Raw genomic sequence first — 21,432 nt, forward strand, 5'->3', positions numbered from 1 at the left:
GAAAAAGAAAAAAAAAAAAAAAAAAAAAAATGTATGAGTGAATTTACAAGTTTAAGAAATCTATCAGTTATTCATTATAACGATAAAGTATGTAAAGAGTTTAATAATACTTACTAATAAAATAAAAAAAAAAATTGTGGATTTTGGTTTTTTTTAAATTTATTGCTGGATTTGAAATTTAAAACCGGATGGGATTTAAAATAAATTTCCCGAACTGTAGCTGACAATTGACAATTTTTAAAATTTTTGAATAATTAAATAAAAAATATAACATTCGTATTTGAATAATTGAAAAATCAGTACGCTTACTTTTTAGAATTTTATTATTTAAATTTGTTTATTCAAAATTTATTAATTGTCTCAGCTTTGCTACGTTACATGAATAAAATTTTATGATCGTAAGTTTAGACAATTAACAATGATTGGATTTTTTTTTCAATAAATCAATTAAAAAAAATAAAAGAGAAATATGCACGTATAGAAAATTAAAAAAACTACAAGTATATTTTTTTTTATAATTTATAGTTTCGAGAAAATTCAAAAAATTATTAGACTTCAGCTAACTTCAGTATCTTAAAATTCACGAGTGTAAATGCAGCAGACATCAGATAAATTTAAAATTATAAATAAGCGGAGTAAATAATAAAAAATGTACTTATCAATTTTTAAATTTTGAAAATGCGCGTTTTTTAAAAATTTTACTTTATTTATTATTTACTCAATTGATTTATAATTTAAAATTTGCCTAATTTTTGCTACATTCACACTCATTAAAATTTTCAGTTAAACCTTAGAATGATTAATTAAAAAATAATTTCACTTGCATTAATTAATAACTTTTAAACTAATGAGACAATAAAATAGTAAATTGTGTGACGAGAGACAAAACAAGAAGATTTCTGACCTGAAGTTGCCGAAACCAAAAGTGATGGCTGCCAACTCTTAAAATTTGAAATTTTATTTAATGCGCGCCAAAAATTAAATTTTCAATAATCATCATTGAGTTTTAATGTCTGCAGCCCGCATCCAGTTAAAATGAGGAAATTTAATGAAAACCAATAGCGCTCAAATATTGCAGACCCTTATACCTGGAGTATACCGACAAAAGTTAAATGCACTTTAGGTTGGTAAGTGTCCGAGCACATTAACGTTTGAATATCACTCTTACGATTGTTATCCCCACCACTCTTCAGTTAAGCAAAAGACAGCTGAGTGCTGAGTCAGTGCCAGTGGAGTTTTAAATTTCTTTTAGTTCCCAAGCTCCAAGTCTAAGGTATGCATAAAATATATAAATAAATTTTACTTATACTTACATTAACCCTCAATTACTCGCATGGGGTTAAAGCGCATGCGAGCAGCATAATTTTATTGGTGGAACAAATTAAAGGTTAATTCGTGCAATTTTGTGGTTATTTTTCAGAGCGAGACACGTGTTGTTTGATCCTAAGTATTTTATTAAAAATAAATAAATCATGAGTGATAATAAAAGTGAAGATTTAGCAACAGCTATTTTAAAAAAGAAGAGCAAGCCCAATAGATTGCTCGTGGATGAAGCCGTCACGGATGATAATTCCGTGGTTGCTTTGTCCGATGCCAAAATGGCGGAGTTGCAATTATTCAGGGGTGACACAGTTTTACTAAAAGGTAAAAGACGCAAGCAGACCGTCTGCATCGTCTTGTCTGATGACTCATGTCCAGATGACAAAATTCGAATGAACCGGGTGGTACGAAATAATTTACGTGTCCGTTTGAGTGACGTCGTTTCAGTCCAACCATGTCCTGATATTAAATATGGGCAGAGGATCCACGTGTTGCCTATTGATGATACTGTCGAAGGACTCACTGGTAATCTATTTGAAGTGGCTTTGAAGCCGTATTTCGTGGAGGCTTATCGTCCTGTTCACAAGGATGACATCTTTGTCGTCAGAAGCGCAATGCGCGCTGTGGAATTCAAAGTCGTGGAAACTGATCCCAGTCCTTACTGTATAGTTGCGCCGGAAACTGTAATCCATTGCGAGGGTGAGCCAATTAAACGTGAGGAAGAAGAAGCTGTTTTTAATGCCGTAGGGTATGATGACATCGGTGGTGTCCGCAAGCAGCTCGCACAAATAAAAGAAATGATCGAGTTACCCCTGCGTCATCCTTCGCTATTTAAAGCCATTGGAGTTAAACCACCACGTGGTATTTTACTGTACGGACCACCAGGTACTGGAAAGACACTTATTGCTCGTGCAGTTGCTAATGAAACCGGCGCATTCTTTTTCCTTATCAACGGCCCGGAAATAATGAGCAAACTCGCTGGAGAATCTGAAAGTAATTTGCGTAAAGCCTTCGAAGAAGCTGAGAAAAATTCACCTGCTATTATTTTCATTGATGAAATAGATGCTATTGCGCCTAAACGTGAGAAAGCTCAAGGAGAAGTTGAGAAACGGATTGTTTCACAATTGCTGACACTGATGGACGGTATGAAGAAGACATCTGATGTTATTGTGATGGCCGCGACCAATCGCCCCAATAGCATTGACGGAGCATTACGTCGCTTCGGGCGTTTCGACAGAGAAATAGATATCGGTATTCCTGATGCCATCGGACGTCTAGAAATTCTGCGAATTCACACCAAGAATATGAAACTCGCTGATGATGTTGAATTGGAACAGATCGCTGCTGAAACCCACGGACATGTAGGCGCTGACATGGCTTCCTTGTGTTCCGAGGCTGCATTGCAGCAGATTCGTGAAAAAATGGATTTGATTGACCTGGAAGATGAGCAGATTGATGCTGAGGTACTAAATTCGCTTGCAGTCACCATGGAGAACTTCAGATATGCTTTGTCCAAGAGTACTCCAAGTGCTTTGCGCGAAACTACTGTTGAAGTTCCTAACGTCACGTGGGAGGACGTCGGAGGTCTGCAGAATGTTAAAAAAGAGCTACAGGAACTGGTACAGTATCCTGTTGAACACCCGGAAAAATTTTTGAAGTTTGGCATGCAGCCATCGAGAGGAGTTTTGTTTTACGGTCCACCTGGATGTGGTAAAACTTTGCTGGCTAAAGCTATTGCTAATGAATGTCAAGCTAATTTTATTTCTGTCAAGGGACCGGAATTGCTGACCATGTGGTTCGGAGAATCTGAAGCCAATGTACGAGATGTCTTTGACAAAGCCAGGTCAGCTGCACCCTGTGTTCTGTTTTTCGATGAACTGGATTCCATTGCCGCATCTAGGGGTGGATCAGGTGGTGATGGAGGTGGTGCTGCGGACCGTATTATCAATCAGGTTCTCACTGAAATGGATGGAATGGGAGCTAAGAAGAATGTGTTCATCATTGGTGCTACAAATCGTCCAGATATAATTGATCCTGCTGTGCTTCGACCAGGGCGGCTTGATCAACTTATTTACATACCGCTTCCTGATGAAAAATCACGAGAAGCTATTTTCAAAGCCAACTTAAGAAAATCTCCGGTAGCTAATGATGTTGACTTGACGCTCCTCGCTAAAGTAACACAAGGTTTCTCCGGTGCTGATTTGACTGAAATTTGTCAGCGTGCTTGTAAATTAGCCATCAGACAATGCATCGAAGCCGACATGCGCAGAGAAAGAGAACGAGCGGAGAACCCTACAGCTGCTGAGGATATGGAACAAGATCTAGATGATCCTGTGCCGGAAATCACTCGGGCTCACTTTGAAGAAGCCATGAGATTCGCTCGGCGTTCTGTATCAGACAACGACATCAGAAAATACGAAGGATTCGCACAAACTCTACAGCAATCTCGCGGCTTTGGTACTAATTTCAGATTCCCTCAAAGTACCACCGGAAGTACTCAAGACACTTCGCAAAGAGATCAAGGTTTCCAAGATGACGCTGATGATGATCTCTATAATTAAATGTCTCTCTTAAAAATCCAGAAAAGATAAATGAATAAATAAATTATTATTATTATTTTTTTTTTTTCAATAAACATTTTTTTTTTAAGTAAATAATTTTTGTAATCAATAATTGTGAATTTTTTAAATTAATAATACAATTATATTGATGATATTACAAAAATAATAATTAAGTTTTTCTATCTCAATAGTATAATAATTTATAATGATTTAAATAAATGATAATTATTCTCAAAAAATTTTTTTTATTTCTTATATATTACAAATATAATTAATACATCATTTATTGTTTTAATCTTATTAATAATTAATTATTAAATCAATTAAGTTCTATTTTTAAAAAAATTTTTATCAGTTAATTATTTTATATTAAATATTAAGACTTTTTTTTTATCTTCAAAATTTTAAAATACAAAACGGACATGATACTTTCACTAATTGATGCATCACTATCAGAAAAGGTGTAAACCTGCTTATCAAAATTAATTCATTTATTTTATTTACTTTTGTAAATATTTATTTCGCGCCAAATACAAAATTTTTTTTAAGAAGGCATATTACTAATTTATTAATCTAAAAATTGAGTTTGTGGCGAAACAATGAATTTTAGAGAAAAATGTTTGAAACAAAAATTGTAGTAAATTAAATTTGCCACAAAAAAGGTCTCCTTGCTTATCTACGTATCTCTGATAGTTTTGAAGTTACAGGCAAAATAAGTAATAGATTAAGATTATTTAAAAAAAAATAAAAATTCACTTTTTACTTAAATTTAAAATTGCGTCGAAATAATTAAGCGTACGTGGAAATGTCACGAGGCCTTTTTTCAAGAGAATTTAATAAGCTACTAAATTGTCTATATACATTTTTGTGATATTTGTACTAGTTTACTCATAAATTGAATTTTTTCATAACAACTTTTAAATACAGTTTGAAAGTTTGCAGCTCCAAAAAATATAAGAGATAAAAAAAAAATATATGATTAATAAGGTGATAAATGATTGTTAATATGCTATTGACTTATTATATTATCATGAATATAATTTTTTATTCTCGCTTATATATCGTAGCTCCTGTCATTATATAGTATATTAATTAATGCGCATATTTTTTATCTATAAATGGTTATCAAACGGTTTTCCGGGACGCCATTGACACCGCTTATAACTTGTTACATACATACTAAATAACAATGAGTATATATATAAATATATATTAAATATTCTTTGCAATAAACTTGTATATAATAAATTTTGCCACGTCAACTATTGCGCCACGGCCACCAATGTACGGTAGCGGTAAGTTTCTGATAAAAAAATATATTTAAACATACAAATCATAGTCTACATATCTTTATAAGTATATCATACATTCTGTATAGAATTAACTAGTCATTTTTCATCCAGTCCTCATCCAAACAATGTGCCATTAACTTGCTCACATATTTTTTTAAAAAAAACTTTTATGTTTTAATTCAAAATTTTAAATCACAAACAATTTATTTATATTTTAATTAAATTACTGAAGTTGCGAAGTGAAAAGTTTATTAAAAAATACATTGTCAAGTGAGATTTACCCTGAACTATTTTAATTGTCAATTAATTAATTTATTAATGGATCATAAAGAAGAAATTGTAAGTCCGATGATGATTCGCGGGCGTTTAAATCCATCGATATTGGCTCGTTATAATCCTACACAATCGAACGATTCATCAAAACAGGTACTATATATATATATATAAATATATATACAATAAACAGTATTTTCATTTATTTCATGATATGCGAACTCTCAATTTAATTTTTTATTGTTTTTATTATGATAACTATCGTTCACGCGCGTACGCACTTTATTCAATTTAAATTCCAAGAAATCTTACAATTAAAATGCCGCACTGAGATATATCTTTACATCTTTTTAGATGGAATTTAAATTATCAAAGTCGGAAATTGTTTATTTATTTTAAACTTTTTATAGCAATCCGCATCCATCTGAAAATAACTAGTTTTTTTTATTTTAATTTCGTTACTGAACGTCTCAATCATGCAAACAAATAAATTTATCTTTATCTTATCGTGTTTCAATAGAAACATCTTTTTTTTATAGTTTTAGAGGTTTTTAGTTCGTATTAGAAATTAGTTGTAAAACTTTCTTTAAAATTTCTAAGTAGAAATTGTTTTTTTATTCAATCTATTATCTTAATTATTTTTTTTACTACTAATTATATAATTTAAATTTTGATGAGTGTGAATGTAGCAAACATTAGACAAGTTTAAATTTATTGATAAATAGAGTAAATAATTAAGAAAATAAAATTTTAAAGAAATGCGCATTTTAAAAAATTTTGAAATTAATAAGTGCATTTTTTTTAAATATTATTTTTTTAATTATTTACTCTATTAATTAATAATTTTTAATTTGTCTAATGTCTGCTACATTCATACATAAATTTTTCGACGTAAGTGTGAATGTAGCAGACAGTTATAAATTTTTTTAATTTTATAATAAATGAATAAAAAGTAGAGTAAAAATTAAAAAATTCACATTTAGATAAACGCAAAATCCGTACGCGCATTTTTTAAAATTTTATTATTTTAATTTACTTATTTCAAAATGATCCTGAAGTTAGCAGCCAGTTTACCATTTTTAGATTTTTTTTCGACAACTTAATTAAAAAAAAAAAAAAAAAAAAAAAAAAAAAAAAAAAAAAAAAAAAAAAAAAAAATGCACTTGTAGAAAATTAAAAAAACTTCAAGTGTAATTTTTTGAAATATTTTTTTTAATAATTTATCGTTTAAAAAAATCCAAAAATTATTAGATGTCGGCTAACTTCAGTATCATTATTTAAAATTTATAAATTGTTTCATGTATACTACTTTGACACTCATTTTGAACACTAAAATTTTAAATCAACAATTACTTACTTATCTACTTTTAGTAAATTTGTATTTTGATTTCAATAATAATTTTAAAAATTTTATTAAACCACAAATTTAAAAAATATCCCAGTGAAATCAGTAGACAGACAACTGATTTTTATTTTTATAAAACAAATTAAAAATTTATAAAAAAAAAACAAAAAAAAAAAACAAGATCTTAGATCTCTGATATTTTCACTACTGAAAATATCCTTTTTAAAATTTCTAATTAAATTCTCATTTAATTTTTATGAGTGTGAATGTAGCAGACAAATTTAAAACTATAAATAAATAGAGTAAATAATTTAAAAAATAATATTTATAGAAAATGCACTTATTAATTTAAAAATTTTTTAAATGAGCATTTTTTTTAAATTTTATTTTATTAATTATTTACTCTATTCATTAATAGTTAAAAATTTGTCTGATGTCCTTCATTTACACTCATAAAAAAAAATTTACAAACCGCGCAAATTTAAAATGATACTGGTTAGCCGGCGTCTTATAATTTTTGAATTTTTTTCAAACAATAAATTATAAAAAGAAAGTATTTAAAAAAATTGCACGTAAAGATTTTAAAATTTTTTACAACTGCATATTTTTAGATTTTTTTTTGTAATTAACTGATTAAAAAAAAATTCAATTTTTCATTGCTAATTTCAGGATCATAATTTAAAAATTCATTCAAAACTTTTTTCACTTTATATTAAAATAATAAAATACCATGTCCGCCTTGATAAATATTTTAGCATCCCAAATTCCCTTGTAGTGGAGCAGATTTAAGAAACTCCCAATCGAACCCTATCAGGGATTTTTTAAAAAGTGACTCATCACCAGAAAGTGGCGCCGCCCTCATCAAGACCTAGAAGTACCAACACGGTCATTGGTGTTCAGTCGTGTCGTCATTGAATGTAAACTAAAAAAACTCTCTTCTTACTCTTCATACTCATACTCGTACTCACTACGATCTACTATACATCCACTATTACAAAAGTAAAAGAGTAAAAAGTAACGAGTAACGAGTGTTGACTTAAATAAAAATGGTGGTACAAATACGAGTATAGTGTCTCATACTCCATACATACCCATATACATACTCATATATACATATATATACATATATACAATATCTCAAGACGTGGTGTTGCCGTATCTGACGAGCCCGAGTAAGTTTGCCCCTTCTTTTTTTTTCTACCTCTCCTCACTCTTAACTCAGCACACGATCCCCTACTCATCCTCTTATCTATTTTTTTATTTTTTACATACACTCTGAAACATATCAAGTATATTACAAGTCCATACTCATACATTTACATTTATACTCACAGTACATAGGGGCTGGTGATACATCTGCGCCAGGCGTGGTCACTTATTCACGACTCACGACACCACCAACGTATACCTCTACTACTAAAGTTAAGACCAAAGAGATATACTTGTATATTTATATATACGTATACTATAAGCCGAGTCATAGCTGTAGTCCGTAGCCAGTACTCAGTACTCACACATAGACAAGAACGTTGGAGATCCAAGAACTCATTGTAATTTGTGCAAGGAAACCATCAACATATCAAGTAAACCCAAGCAACCATCGAGAGCGTCATCGTCCTCGTTGTCTAGTCAGTCAGTGAATGTTAATCATATGTGTTACATATATATATTATTGTGTATTATAATCACCGTATCTATACATCAACATTTTAAATATTGAGTATCAACGACGCGTTAAACTCTGCTAGTATACAAACTCCTTTTTTTATTTTTATTTTATTTTATTTGATGTGTATTTTTAATTAGTTCCCGATCACTTTCATTCACCATTTAATCATCAGTAGTTTTTGTTTAAATTTTCGTAAGCCGGTTATTTAAATAATTTACCAAAGTGGGATACCGGCTATTTTTTTAGTGAACGTTAATGGTGAAGAAAGAGCGTCTTTTATCCTTTTACGTCTTTTAATTTTTTTTTTCATTTTTATATATATTTTTATTTTATTTTAATTATTTTTAGTCAGCGATTGATAAAAGCCAATGACATTTTTACTGCATTGCAATTTGAAACTCAAAAAGAATGTTATATTTATAAATAAGACGGAAGTTTTTTAAAATATAAAATTAAAATAAGAGTTTTATTGTTAAAATAAAAAAAAAATCTATTTGTGTCACAGCTTTGACGTTATTCGTCAGTGGGAATTGAAGACTTGCATAGGAATAGGACTAAAAAAAAAAAGCGTATATATATTAATTAAAAACACGTAGAGTACAATTACCACGTGAATTTAAAAATGTCGACGGAAAACCATAACGGGAGTACACCCCACGCAAATGGAAGTGTTAAAACAGCAATCGGGAATAGTTTATCAAGTGTAACAGCAGCACAGGCATCAATCACACAACCCAGGACACTGTCATCATCAACAACCAACAATACATCATTTTTATACAGCAACAACTCGACACTAAATAGAGAAAAATCTCGACAAGCACCACCGACGTTACCCAAATATACGTCGAGTTTCAATGCGGGCACCAATGGAAATGCTGATCGTCTTACTCGGGACCGCGAAACTGGAAGCAGCTATAGATTGGCTAGTCTAGACCGTCTTGCTGTTAGACAACGTATTCTAGATGGAGAAAAAGCCAACGGGGATATTGCTAATTCGGTAAGAAAATATAACCGAGCCATCTGATAAATATGTTAATATGATAAGATGATCTAATGATGATCATACTGATTTATGATATGTAATAGTCATCATAACGATGCTAATGATGATGATGCCAATGATACAATAGACACTCTCTTTGATATGTATTAATAACACAAGTACTTGGTACTGATATACTCTATTGTAAAGTGTGCGATACTTGATGACGCACTTCAATCAATCTTGTTTGTAATGAGAGCAAGTGGTCATTCAATACCGACGTATTTTTTAATCATTGAGCTCCACTGTTCAAGAACACATGGCTATCTTTGTTATTATTGTTTTTTTTTAATTAACTATTATTTACATTTTAATTATATCATTTTTTTTATCGAATGGTTTTGCGGTAACGCCGGACTATTGAACTTTCATATTTATTTTTAAAAATAATAATTATTTTTTTTTCTTATTGTTGAGAGTATAACAGGAAACATATGAAACGCACTTGCTGTGGTTTTGTGACACTTTAGTGTCTCGTTTCGTTGTCAGTGCTTCTTAAATTGCACTTGAGGACCTTGAAGATAGTAGTACATATATAGATATTCCACTATATGTCGGTTGCAGTTTTATTTTATATTTTTCAACCATTTAGTTGTCATATTATTTTTTTAAACACTTGGGTCAATTATTTTTATTTTGTTAAATCAATAGAATTCCTGTTTATTTTATTTAAACATTTTTTATTTTTTTTTTTTTAAACGTCGATGTTTATTTGCAGAGCAAGCATGAATTTTTTTAGTATTTCTTTTGATGATAAATGTACGCATGTTTTATTAATGTTGGATTTAAATTTTAAATAATAATGGTGATGAAAAACTTTGTTTCTGTAATCCAATATATATATGTAGATATATATTACCTTTTATAGAGTCTAGTAAATGGAGTATCGATCGGTTGCTAAGTGATTTGTAATTTAAAATTTAATTATTATATTTAATTAAAATTATTTTGAAAATGTCAGATTTTTTTAAATTAAAATTTACTTGGGACTGATTAAAAATTTTTAATTTGAATCAATTAAATGTGTAAAACAATAAATCATCAAAAGGAATACCGTAGATGGAAAAAAAAGAAATCATAGTCATTGTTGTCATTGTCATGAAACCATAAAAATCTAGAGCATTCAGTAGTAAAAAAGTGCATGATAGAAAGGGTAGAGTATAAAAGCTAAGAATTTATGTATGCGCATTTATAAAAAGTTATATTTTTTAAAATTGCAGATGCAAACAAAGCGCGAGTTGTTTTTTAAAGGCGAGAGTGGATTGACGACGTCGCCGTCCGTACCGTCTGTTCCGCCTCCACAGCCACCAAGCGCAATGTCGACCACATCAACTGGAGCAACAATAACATCGTCAACAACAACCGGAGCGGCAACAATAATAACCGCGACAACAACAATGACAACGTCTGTGCCATCCTCAACAGTACCGCCAGTGGCGTCTGTCAAGCCACGATTGCCCTCTAATATTAGTGTCGACCAAGAAGACAGCAACAAACGTGACAATCGTGACAGTAATAAAGAGTCTGCCCTACAAATTCATTTACGTCCAGCTGCTCTACCATCGAAACCACGTGAACCAGATGGTTATGTTGGATTTGCTAATCTGCCTAATCAAGTTTATCGCAAAGCCGTAAAAAAGGGATTTGAATTTACTCTTATGGTTGTCGGTATGTTTTATTATTACTATTAAATATATATACAAAAAAAAAATTTTCTTGCAAAAAATTTTTTCTCATCCCAAGATAATTTTTGTTTTCAATTTATAAGAAAAAAAATTTCTTAGGGTGATGAACATTTTTTGTACCAAGAAATCTTTATATTTATTTTGTGTACATATATATTTATATATATTAGGGTGTAAAAAATAAATTGACTATTGATATGACACTAAAATTAGCCGTCTAATAATTTTTGAATTTTTTTTTAAAACAATACAAAAAAATTGCACTTATAGTTTTTTAAATTTCCTACATGTGCATATTTTTACTTTTTTTTTTTTTTTTTAATTAAATAGTTGAAAAAAAAAATTTGAAAATTGTCTGCTAACTCCAGAGTCATCTATTGATTTAGCTAAATTTTAAACTTTAAAAGCCCGTAGTTTAAAAAATATCAAAGATACCGTTTTGAAGCTCAGGACCTTTTTTACAGAGCATTAAATTCTCTACAAAAATATCCCTTAAACAATTCATTAAAAAAATATTTCAATGTGTTAATATGTAAAAAAGTTAAATGTCTGTAGATGATAAATGAAAAAGTGTAATGAGTTAATGAGAAATCAATATTTAATTGATAAAAAAAAAGCTGTTAATTTTTTTTACATTGTAATGTATGTAGATATATAATGTGCTTGAGTATTTATAATTTAAGTGTAATTTATTTTAAGACAAAGTCTTGAAGATAAAAATGAGGGAGAAGAAAGAGTAGTCTTGAAGATGTCATGTATATTTTTGTATTTCAGGCGAGTCTGGATTGGGTAAATCAACCCTCATAAACTCACTTTTTCTTACGGATGTTTATAGTGCTGAATATCCAGGTCCTAGTCTACGGGTTAAAAAAACAGTCGCTGTTGAAACAAGCAAAGTTTTATTAAACGAAAACGGAGTTAATTTAACGCTAACTGTTGTCGATACTCCGGGTTTTGGTGACGCTGTTGACAATAGTAATTGGTAATTATTTAAATAAATATCCCGTTATATATACATATATTTTTTAAAATCTTATCTACGTACTTAAAGATTGATAAAAAAAAAATTAATTAATTCAATTCAGTAATCGGAATTTCACAATAAAATTAAATGATTTATTGGTGCGCAGATAAGAGTTTAAATAAAAATATCTACAGAAAAAAAAAAATTTATGATAAAAAGTAATAAATTAAAAAGGAAATTAATATGGATATTTTTTTGATTTAGTTGGGTTCCAGTAATAGAATATATCGAAAGTAAGTACGAGGAGTTTTTAAATGCAGAGTCACGTGTTGTGAGAAAACAAATACCCGACAGTCGTGTGCACTGCTGTCTTTACTTTGTCGCGCCATCGGGTCACGGATTAAAACCGTTGGATGTTGAATTCATGCAACGGCTACATGACAAAGTAAACATTATTCCAATCATCGCGAAAGCTGATACAATGACTCCTGAAGAGTGCGGACAATTTAAGAAACAAGTGGGTCAAATAATTCATTAATTTACATCATTGAAAGTTATTTTTAACTTTTTATGTTTCAATTGTCTTAATTATTTTTTTTTATTTTTAGATCTTAAATGAAATAGCCCAGCATAAAATAAAAATTTACGAGTTCCCTGAGCTTGAAGAAGAGGAAGAAAATAAATTCCACAAGCTTTTGAGGGACAGAGTGCCATTTGCTGTTGTAGGTGCGAATACTGTAATTGAAGTTGATGGTAAAAAAGTACGGGGGCGTAAATATCCATGGGGTGTTGCCGAAGGTATATAATTAATTAAAATTAATTAATCATTTTTAAACATTTATGTTAATGACTGAGTAATTATTATTTATTTACAGTTGAAAATCTCGAACATTGTGATTTCATTGCTCTTCGTAACATGGTCATCAGGACGCACTTGCAAGATCTCAAGGACGTTACAAATAACGTTCACTATGAAAACTTCCGTTGCCGCACCCTAGCTGGTGTCGGAGTCGACGGCAAACCGACAAGGATTTCTAATAAGTAGGTTTTATTTTTACATTATTCGCATGGTTTTTTAATTTTAATTATATATCAGATTATAAATATAAATATATGTACAGTGAAAAATTTTTTGAGACCCATGGGTCTAGAAGTTTTTTAGTGTGTGTATATATTTATTTATTTACAAGTGATTTATTGGTAAATAATTATCACTCATTGACATCTCATTAATCAGTCGGGTCAAGTCAATATTAATTAGGAATTAGGAATAATATTGATGGGAATTAATGACAAGCTTGTGCATGCAAACTGAACAAGTAATTTTTAATTATAAAATTAAACAAATTTATTTATTTAGAAATAAAGTAGATTTATTGGGGAGTAAAAAGGAGGCTAGGATATTTGTAAATATATTTTTTTTAATTAAGTTTGAAGAGCTAAAGTTCAAAACGAGACATTTTTATTTTTTTTTTTTTTTTCAAAAAATTTAAATTTTGTTTTTTTGATTTTTTAAATAAATTTTTTATTTTTTATTAATTTAAAAAACTTTAAATTTTTAATGTCCCGTTTTGATCAAAAGTAATAAAAATTATTTTTTCAAAACGACAACTTTTAAAAAAAATTTTTTTTGTGTTTAAAAAGTTTTAATAAAAAATAAAAATACACAATTTGATCCAAAGCTTTTCGTTTATAAAAAATAATAAAAAAATAAAATAATAGTGTTAATTAGTATTAATTTCTTGGCTAGTTTGTGCCCTCCTGGAGTGATGAACAGTTTCATGACAGTGTGGTAAGTTTTTTGCCGGAGCTGTGATTTGTTTATTGAGGTTTTGTGTGCACAAGACTTATCAATTTTCTACCCACCTCTTATTAATTAATATTTTTATAACTACAAGTAATTCTCTTATTACTTTATTATATATAATAAGTAGTTGTGTATATAATAAGTATAAGAAGTCATTGATCAATTCATTTTCATTCTTTTCCATAGCTTTTTTTTATGATTCTCAAGTTAGCAGACAATTAATAATTTTCCGATTTTTTGTAACAAATCAATTACAAAAAAAAATCAAAAAATATGCACATGTAGAAAATTAAAAAAAATAAAAGTGCAATTTTTTAAAATTTTGATTTTTTTATGATTTATCATTTTGAGTTAAATTCAAAAATTATTAGACGTCTAAAAAATTTAAACTTTTTAAAAATGATAAATTATAAAAAAAAAAAATATTTAAAAAAATGCACCTATAGTTTTTTAAATTTGTTACATGTGCATTTTTTTATTTTTTTTGTAATTTTTTGAAAAAATAAAATGAAAAAATTTTTGTCTGCTAACTTCAAGATCATGAGCATTTTTCGTGTAATTTTTTTTAGTGTTTGTTTTAAATTTGAAAATTTTGAATTTATGATTTTTTTTATTTATTTATTTATTTTTTTTTTTTTTTAATAATTTTTTTAGTATTGCTATTTTAAAATTCCGTAGCAAGGCATCAAGTTATCTGATGTCTAGATATATAACATAATTAATATAGATAATTTTGCCTAACATAAATAATTTTGTGTGATAGGAATCCATTAGCACAATTAGAAGAAGAGAAAAGAGAGCACGATGCGAAAATGAAGAAAATGGAATCGGAAATGGAGCAAGTGTTTGAGATGAAAGTTAAAGAAAAAAAACAAAAGCTCAGAGATTCTGAGGCTGATGTAAGTTTTGATATTTTAAATTTTTTATTTCCTGGTTTTTTATTTTTCATTTATTGTGAAACTTTTTTTTTTTTTTTTTTATTCAGTTGCAAAGAAGACACGAACAAATGCGACGATCTCTAGAACAACAACTACGTGAATTAGAAGACAAAAGACGCGCCTTTGAAGCAGAGAGACAAGTCTGGGAGCAACAAACTGGACAAAGTATCGAAGAATTACGGAGACGAAGTTTGGATGCCAATTCTAAAGAGTAAGTTCACTTTCTATTTATTCTATTTTCATTTTATTTTCATACTTTTAGACGAATTTTATAAACAAAAAATTTTAAATATTTTTTCACAAAACTTTTCGATATCACTGAGTGTTTTTTTTTGCTGAATATTTCGAAGCATGCACTGGTTTTTTTTTTTTACATTTGATATTGTTCTACTTTCTTTGAAAACTCTTTTCACATATTTATATAAAGTAAATGGCCCAGTTCTGACCTTTTAAGTCCTCAGATAACGTCTTACTCCAATAAATATTTAAAGAAAAGTTAAATTGCATTGAAATGCAACTCAGATAACAAAAAATATTAATTTAATTTATTTTTTAAAATCGACTTATTTCAGGCTGAAGAAATTACTTCGCGATTTATGACTCTAGTGACCTAGTAAACTGACCCTCGGTTTTATTGAAGTCAAATGAAATTTTAATTATCACAATTAAAATAATTATCCAGTTTATCATGAATAATTAAAATTTCATGTTTATCTTCCATTGCTTTTAAGTAGAAGTAGCTTTGTACTGTTCCATTTTTGGACATTTAATGCTTTATTTTAATTAATAAAAAAGTATAAAATAAAACTCCATTGAAACAGTGTGATAAAAGTATATTTGTATATATTTTTAAAATTAATTGTCGTGCCTCTTAAAAATTCCTCTGACCGTTATCTTCTTAAATAAAATTAAATTTTTGGATTTTTTCTTCATTAAATAATTAATTTATCATATTTTTTTTACATATATGAATCATTTATTTGAGAAACCCCATGAGTCAAGAAAACAAAATTTTTCAGGAAACACAAAAAACATTTTTCTGGAAAAACTTGCCATTGAAATAATAAATAAATAATCGAAGAGAATAATGTTTGCGTCTCTGAAAAATATTCAAACAAAAAAAATTCAATTTTTTAATTGAAACTACTTAAAAAAATTATTTAAAGTTGATTAACTTGTGGGGTTTTTCAACTTAACGGAAGAAAAAGTTATAAAATCAATGTTTTTTTTATTTTTTTCCGCTCAAATAATTTACTAGACTGATAAAATGAAGTATATAATATGTATTTAAACTCTGAAACTCAGAAATTACAAAAAATAATAATTAATTTAAGTATTTTAATTAGTCATATTATTTTTTTTTTCAAAAAAAGCGCGAATTTTAAATAAAAAAAATTATTTCTATAAAATTAAAACTGCATATGTTTATTTGAAAAACCCCATAAGTCATTGATTTATGGGGTTTCTCAAGAATATGAAATTTATGTCACCCCGTTAATTGTTTTTTGAACACTGATTTGATGGATATTTTTATTAATTTCTATGGGGGGACATCCAAAGAACCCAAAAATGCCAAAAACCCAATTTCGAAAAAACATGACTTATGGGGTTTCTCAAACAAACGATTCATATATTTAATATAATTAATTAACATAATGATAAACATCTTATCGTAAATTAAAAATGTATTTTAAACTTGACTAAAAATAAATCAAATTAATTATTAAAATTTTTAATAAAATAAAAATAAAAAAAAGAAATTGTAGAATAAGGTCACGCTGAGCCATTTAATTTATACTAAAAAATATATTCGACATTTCCATTTAAAACCACTGGCTTTTGGTACTTTGCGCTTTTGCCTAAAAACTCTCTCTATATACATACATATATATGTATACATAAGTATATATATGTATGTACGTATGTATGTCACGTATGTGTTGCTGTGTATACGAAACCGCGGTCTCGATTATTATTTAGGACGGGATCCGTGTCGTCCGAGGGATCCGCCGGTGGAGTTGGTACACTGAGAAGTTCTCGAGGATTAGGAAGTCTCCTTCGTCGGCACACCAGTTTCAAATCACCTCAAGACAATCCTACACAGATACATCTCGTAATCCAGCATCCCGAACATCCTTAAATACAAATTTAATTAATATTAAATATATATCTAAACAAACAATAATAATAATAATAATAACAATAACTTAATTACCAACATCATCGGAAATTGCTTTGTTTGCTTCAGCAAATTTCATTACCATTATTATTATTATTAATAAATTTATCAGTCAACATTTTAATGCTATCATTAAAACCATATACATCCAAATATTTATATATTTAAATATATTAACTTAGTTTTTTAAGTAGATATATACATATATACATATTTAATTATTAAATCTTTCATTAATCATTTTTATTTTATTACCTTTTTTTTACAAGTTTGCGAATTATTTTTATCAAATAAAATTTTGATATTTTATTCAAATTTTAAATCGAATTTTCAAATAATTTGTAGTATTATAAATTTGTATATAATATTTCGGACCAAATATTAAAATTACAATTAAAAAATATGATCCTGAAGTTAGTAAGCAATTTTCGAATTTTTTTTTTCAGAATTTTAATTTAAAAAAAAAAAAAAATAAATAAAAAAAATGCATATGTAGAAAATTTAAAAAACTATATGTGCAATTTTTTATAATTCTTTTTTTTATGATTTATCATATTAAAAAAAATATACAAAAATTATTGAGCGTCGGCTAACTTCAGTATTATAAAATAATTAAAAAATCAAATTTGAATTTTCGATTTGAAAAAAATAGTAAATATTCAGTTTCATTTGATTTAAATATTACTCGCACATCTGTAATTATTTTTTGCCATGACAATTTTTTTCTACTAATTAATAATAATAATATTAATGAATAATTATAAATTTTTAATGACAATTTTTTTAGATAATTAAAAAAAGAAAAAAAAATAATCTACCATTTGATATTAAGTAGTTTAACACTCAAATTAATAGTTAATATTTTTGGCAACATAATTTTTTATACCACAAATGTATAGAAATAAATCATATCAGCTTATAGATAATAACAAATTAGTTAATAAAAAAAACCATTTAATTGAGCATTTATAAATTGTATTAAAAAGAAAAATTCATGTACACACACACATACATTTTATTATATATTTTATTAGTATTTATTGTAAACTTTGATTGAGCTATTATTTATTAATTACAATTAATTAGTAATAAAAATAAATAATAGCTGATCATAAGTAATTACGCAACAAAAATACTCATTACTAAATTGTTAATTAAATTTAAAAATTCGCAAATAAACAATTAATGCTTTTACATAAAATCTTTACTAACTTATTTTAGTTTATTGTTTATTAAATTAATTTTAATTGTTATTTTAATTGAAGCTAGATCATTAATATGCTAATTTTTACGCTGATTTTACATTAAGTTTAATTATTATTATTATTATTATTATTTTATTGACGGAAGAAATATTTGTTAAGTGCCGCGTTTTTTTGAGCGAAGCTAAAGCAAGAAAGGAAGGGATGTAATAGTTTTTTTAGATAAGGTCTTCTTGCATAATAATTGAAACTGTGAATGCTTAAATAGCTTAATGGCATGTAGTGGCATAAATTGTGCGTTTAAATTTGTGATTTTTAGCATGGGTAATCATTGTCAATCATCAGTGATTTGAAAAGCTGTCAACATTATGTGGGGACGAGTACAAGCTTATCTATTATTATTATTCATTCGTACTACTTTTTTTTATGAAATATTCATTATTAATTTCATTAAATTAAATTTTTTCTATTGAAAAAAAAAAAAAAAAAAAGAAACAAAAAATAAAAAATTTGTAAATTTCAGACAGTAGCGAATTTTGAAAATTTTTAATTAAAATTGATTATTTTTATTTTTTATTTTTGCTAGAATTTTTAACAATTTTATTTTGATTTTTATATAAATAAATTTTTGGTTTGAAAGTGACGTAAAAATTATTTGAAAAAAAATTGTGATTCTGAAGTTAGCAGACAATTAACAATTTAATTAAAAAAAAAATAAATTTTTAAATATGTAAACGCAAAAAATTTAAAAATTTATTTGTGAAATTTTTTGAAATATTTTTTTTATTCCTTAATTTGTCGTTTTTTAAAAATTCTAAAATTATTAGACGTCAACTAATTTTGGTATCATAAAAAATTTTAATTTGTTTATACAAAAGTCAAAATTAATAATCGCTTGAAATTTTTGAATTATCGAAAATTTTGAGAGTAAAAGAAATTATTCATGTAAAAATTAAAAAACTCGGAAATTTTAACTAAAATATTTTTATTTTGTTAATTATTAAGTTAAAAAAAAATTCTATACGGTCTTGAAGTCCTAAATTATACACAGCAGCATTTTTAAAATTTTTTAAAATTAATTTTTTTTTTACATGAATTTAATGATCATGAAGTTGGCAGATAACTAAAAATTCGTGAATTTTTTTTTCCACAAATCAATTGCAAAAAAAAAAAAAAAAAAAAATACACATGTAGAAAATTAAAAAAGCTACAGGTGCAATTTTTCAAAATATTTTTTTCTCATAAATTATCGTTTTGGAAAAAGAAACAAAAATTATTAGACGTCGGCTAACTTCAATATCATATTTATTTACACTATATAAATAAAAAAAAAATGTATTCCTTTCAGGACTGTCGATGGCAAGGACAAAAAAAGCAAGAAAAAAGGACTCTTCTAAAGTTAACCTACCCCACCAAAAATAATAAAAATTTATTAATAAACAATAAAGAAAAAAAATTAATTAAAGACTTCCGCTTAAAAGTCACTAGCAGCAATCACAAATCGGTCTCTCTAGCCAGTAAATATTTAAAATTTTATTTTATTGATTACATATTATTGTCGAATAATAACTAAACAATATAAGAAAAAATACTTTGATAAAACTTGGATAAACTTTTTTATAAAAACAAAAAATAATAATTAATTGTAGCTTTATTTTGAAAGCTAGATTTTGTACGACTTTTTTTTTTAGTATTTATTTTTTCATTAATCAGTATCATGTGTAATCTATTTATGAGTATTTACTAGATTGTGTGAATTATTATAAATTATAATTAATTTAATAATTTAGTTATTTAATTATTGACTAGAGTATCAATTAAATAGAATTGAGCCATCCAAATAAAATAGGATTGTCCAGTTAAATGCTTGTGCATTTAACCGAAATATTTTTTTCCCGCACAATATATTTATTTTTAAATAAATAAAAATTATAAATATTTGAATAAATCATGAATTTAAAAATACAGTAAAAAATCAGTTGAACTGAAACAATTATTATTATTAGTAATTAATAATTAATAAATTTAATTAGTACATACATATATATATATATATATATATATAAATGAATAATGTGTGACATCTTTGTAAGAAATAAGATTTTTTTTATTGTATAACTCACTAGCTATTTATTTTCTATTAATTTTTATATCGATCCATTAATTAAAATTACGTAATAATTATTTAAGTATTGTAAGCATTAGCATTCATACGTTACATTAAATAAAAATATTTTGAAATCATTTGTAAGCCTTTAGTACAATATGCTCAAGCATTAGCATTCGAAAAAAAAATATCATTGTTATTAATTTAATAAATAAATATAATAATGCATTGTACATTACTGCCATTGCATTAAATTTGTTTTATTAAAATTACTAGTTAGATAATTGAAATTATAAATAAAGTAAAAGTCCCAATTATTGACATCGATTTTTTTCGTTAATTATTAATTAATAATTTTATAAGAGTGAATGCAGCAGACATACAAATTTAAAACTACGCAGTAAAAAACGGATCGTCAAAGTGTAAAAAAAAGCGTGTATTAAAATTTTGTGTTGAATTTTTAACACTTTGGGTGTCAATTTAACACACAGTATTTATCTTGTTTGAACTGTTGCAATCGATCGATTTTTTAACACACTAAAATGTTATTTTATACGAAAGTAATACTTTTTATATGTTGATGTCAAATTAACACATGAAATATGTTAAGAATAATATCACAAAAAAATTCTTGAAAAATTTTGTACTTTTAACGACTACGAGTGTAACTCTCAACACTCGACATGTTAAAATAACATATAAATAAGTGTATGTTTGTTTTTCACACGATATGTGTTAATTTTGATAATACTGAAGTTAGCTGACATAATAATTTTTGAATTTATTTTAGAAACGATAAATCATAGAAAAAAATTTTTTTCAAAAAATTGCACCTTTAGTTTTTTAAATTTTCTACAAGTGCATATTTTTAGTTTTTTTATATTTTTGTAAATTATTTGTTAGAAAAATTCGAAAAATTTTAATTGTCTTCTAACTGCAGGATTATTTAATTTTGACGAATCCTTTTTTACTGTGTATAAATAAAAAGTAAATAATTAAAAAAAAAATATTTTCAAAAATGCACTTATTAATTTCAAAATTTCGT

General features: G+C 26.9%; 2 protein-coding genes across 9 annotated transcripts; both read left to right on the forward strand.

Annotated features, from left to right (window-relative positions):
* The first annotated feature begins 1,110 nt into the window (after positions 1–1,110).
* LOC103576991 (transitional endoplasmic reticulum ATPase TER94) lies at positions 1,111–4,049 on the forward strand. The gene is made up of 2 exons (XM_008557456.3): positions 1,111–1,273; positions 1,421–4,049. The coding sequence occupies exon 2, from the start codon at positions 1,473–1,475 to the stop codon at positions 3,879–3,881; it is 2,409 nt and encodes an 802-aa protein (XP_008555678.1). The 5' UTR covers positions 1,111–1,273; positions 1,421–1,472; the 3' UTR covers positions 3,882–4,049.
* A 342-nt stretch (positions 4,050–4,391) lies between these two features.
* LOC103576949 (septin-7) lies at positions 4,392–21,357 on the forward strand. Of its 8 annotated transcripts, none has more exons than XM_008557415.3 (11): positions 7,685–7,963; positions 8,126–8,538; positions 8,966–9,460; positions 10,726–11,173; positions 11,965–12,172; positions 12,419–12,671; positions 12,763–12,952; positions 13,030–13,195; positions 14,725–14,860; positions 14,947–15,110; positions 16,880–17,238. In XM_008557415.3, the coding sequence occupies exons 3-11, from the start codon at positions 9,083–9,085 to the stop codon at positions 17,037–17,039; spliced, it is 2,103 nt and encodes a 700-aa protein (XP_008555637.1). In that variant the 5' UTR covers positions 7,685–7,963; positions 8,126–8,538; positions 8,966–9,082; the 3' UTR covers positions 17,040–17,238. The 8 variants fall into 8 exon arrangements, with proteins under 8 accessions (XP_008555670.1, XP_008555659.1, XP_008555645.1 ...); XM_008557408.3 differs by having other exon boundaries at positions 8,126–8,423; XM_053742033.1 differs by having other exon boundaries at positions 8,126–8,419.
* The last annotated feature ends 75 nt before the right edge of the window (positions 21,358–21,432 follow it).

This window comes from Microplitis demolitor, chromosome 1 (genome assembly GCF_026212275.2).
Source record: "Microplitis demolitor isolate Queensland-Clemson2020A chromosome 1, iyMicDemo2.1a, whole genome shotgun sequence".
Classification (NCBI taxonomy): domain Eukaryota; kingdom Metazoa; phylum Arthropoda; class Insecta; order Hymenoptera; family Braconidae; genus Microplitis; species Microplitis demolitor.

Coding starts and splice junctions, on each gene's coding strand:
- LOC103576991 (XM_008557456.3), top strand. CDS start 1,473: ATGAGTGATAATAAAAGTGAAGATTTAGCAACAGCTATTTTAAAAAAG.
- LOC103576949 (XM_008557423.2), top strand. CDS start 9,083: ATGTCGACGGAAAACCATAACGGGAGTACACCCCACGCAAATGGAAGT. Junction 12,953..13,029: donor TCCATGGGGTGTTGCCGAAG/GTATATAATTAA, acceptor ATTTATTTACAG/TTGAAAATCTCGAACATTGT. Junction 15,111..16,879: donor TTGGATGCCAATTCTAAAGA/GTAAGTTCACTT, acceptor ATTATTATTTAG/GACGGGATCCGTGTCGTCCG.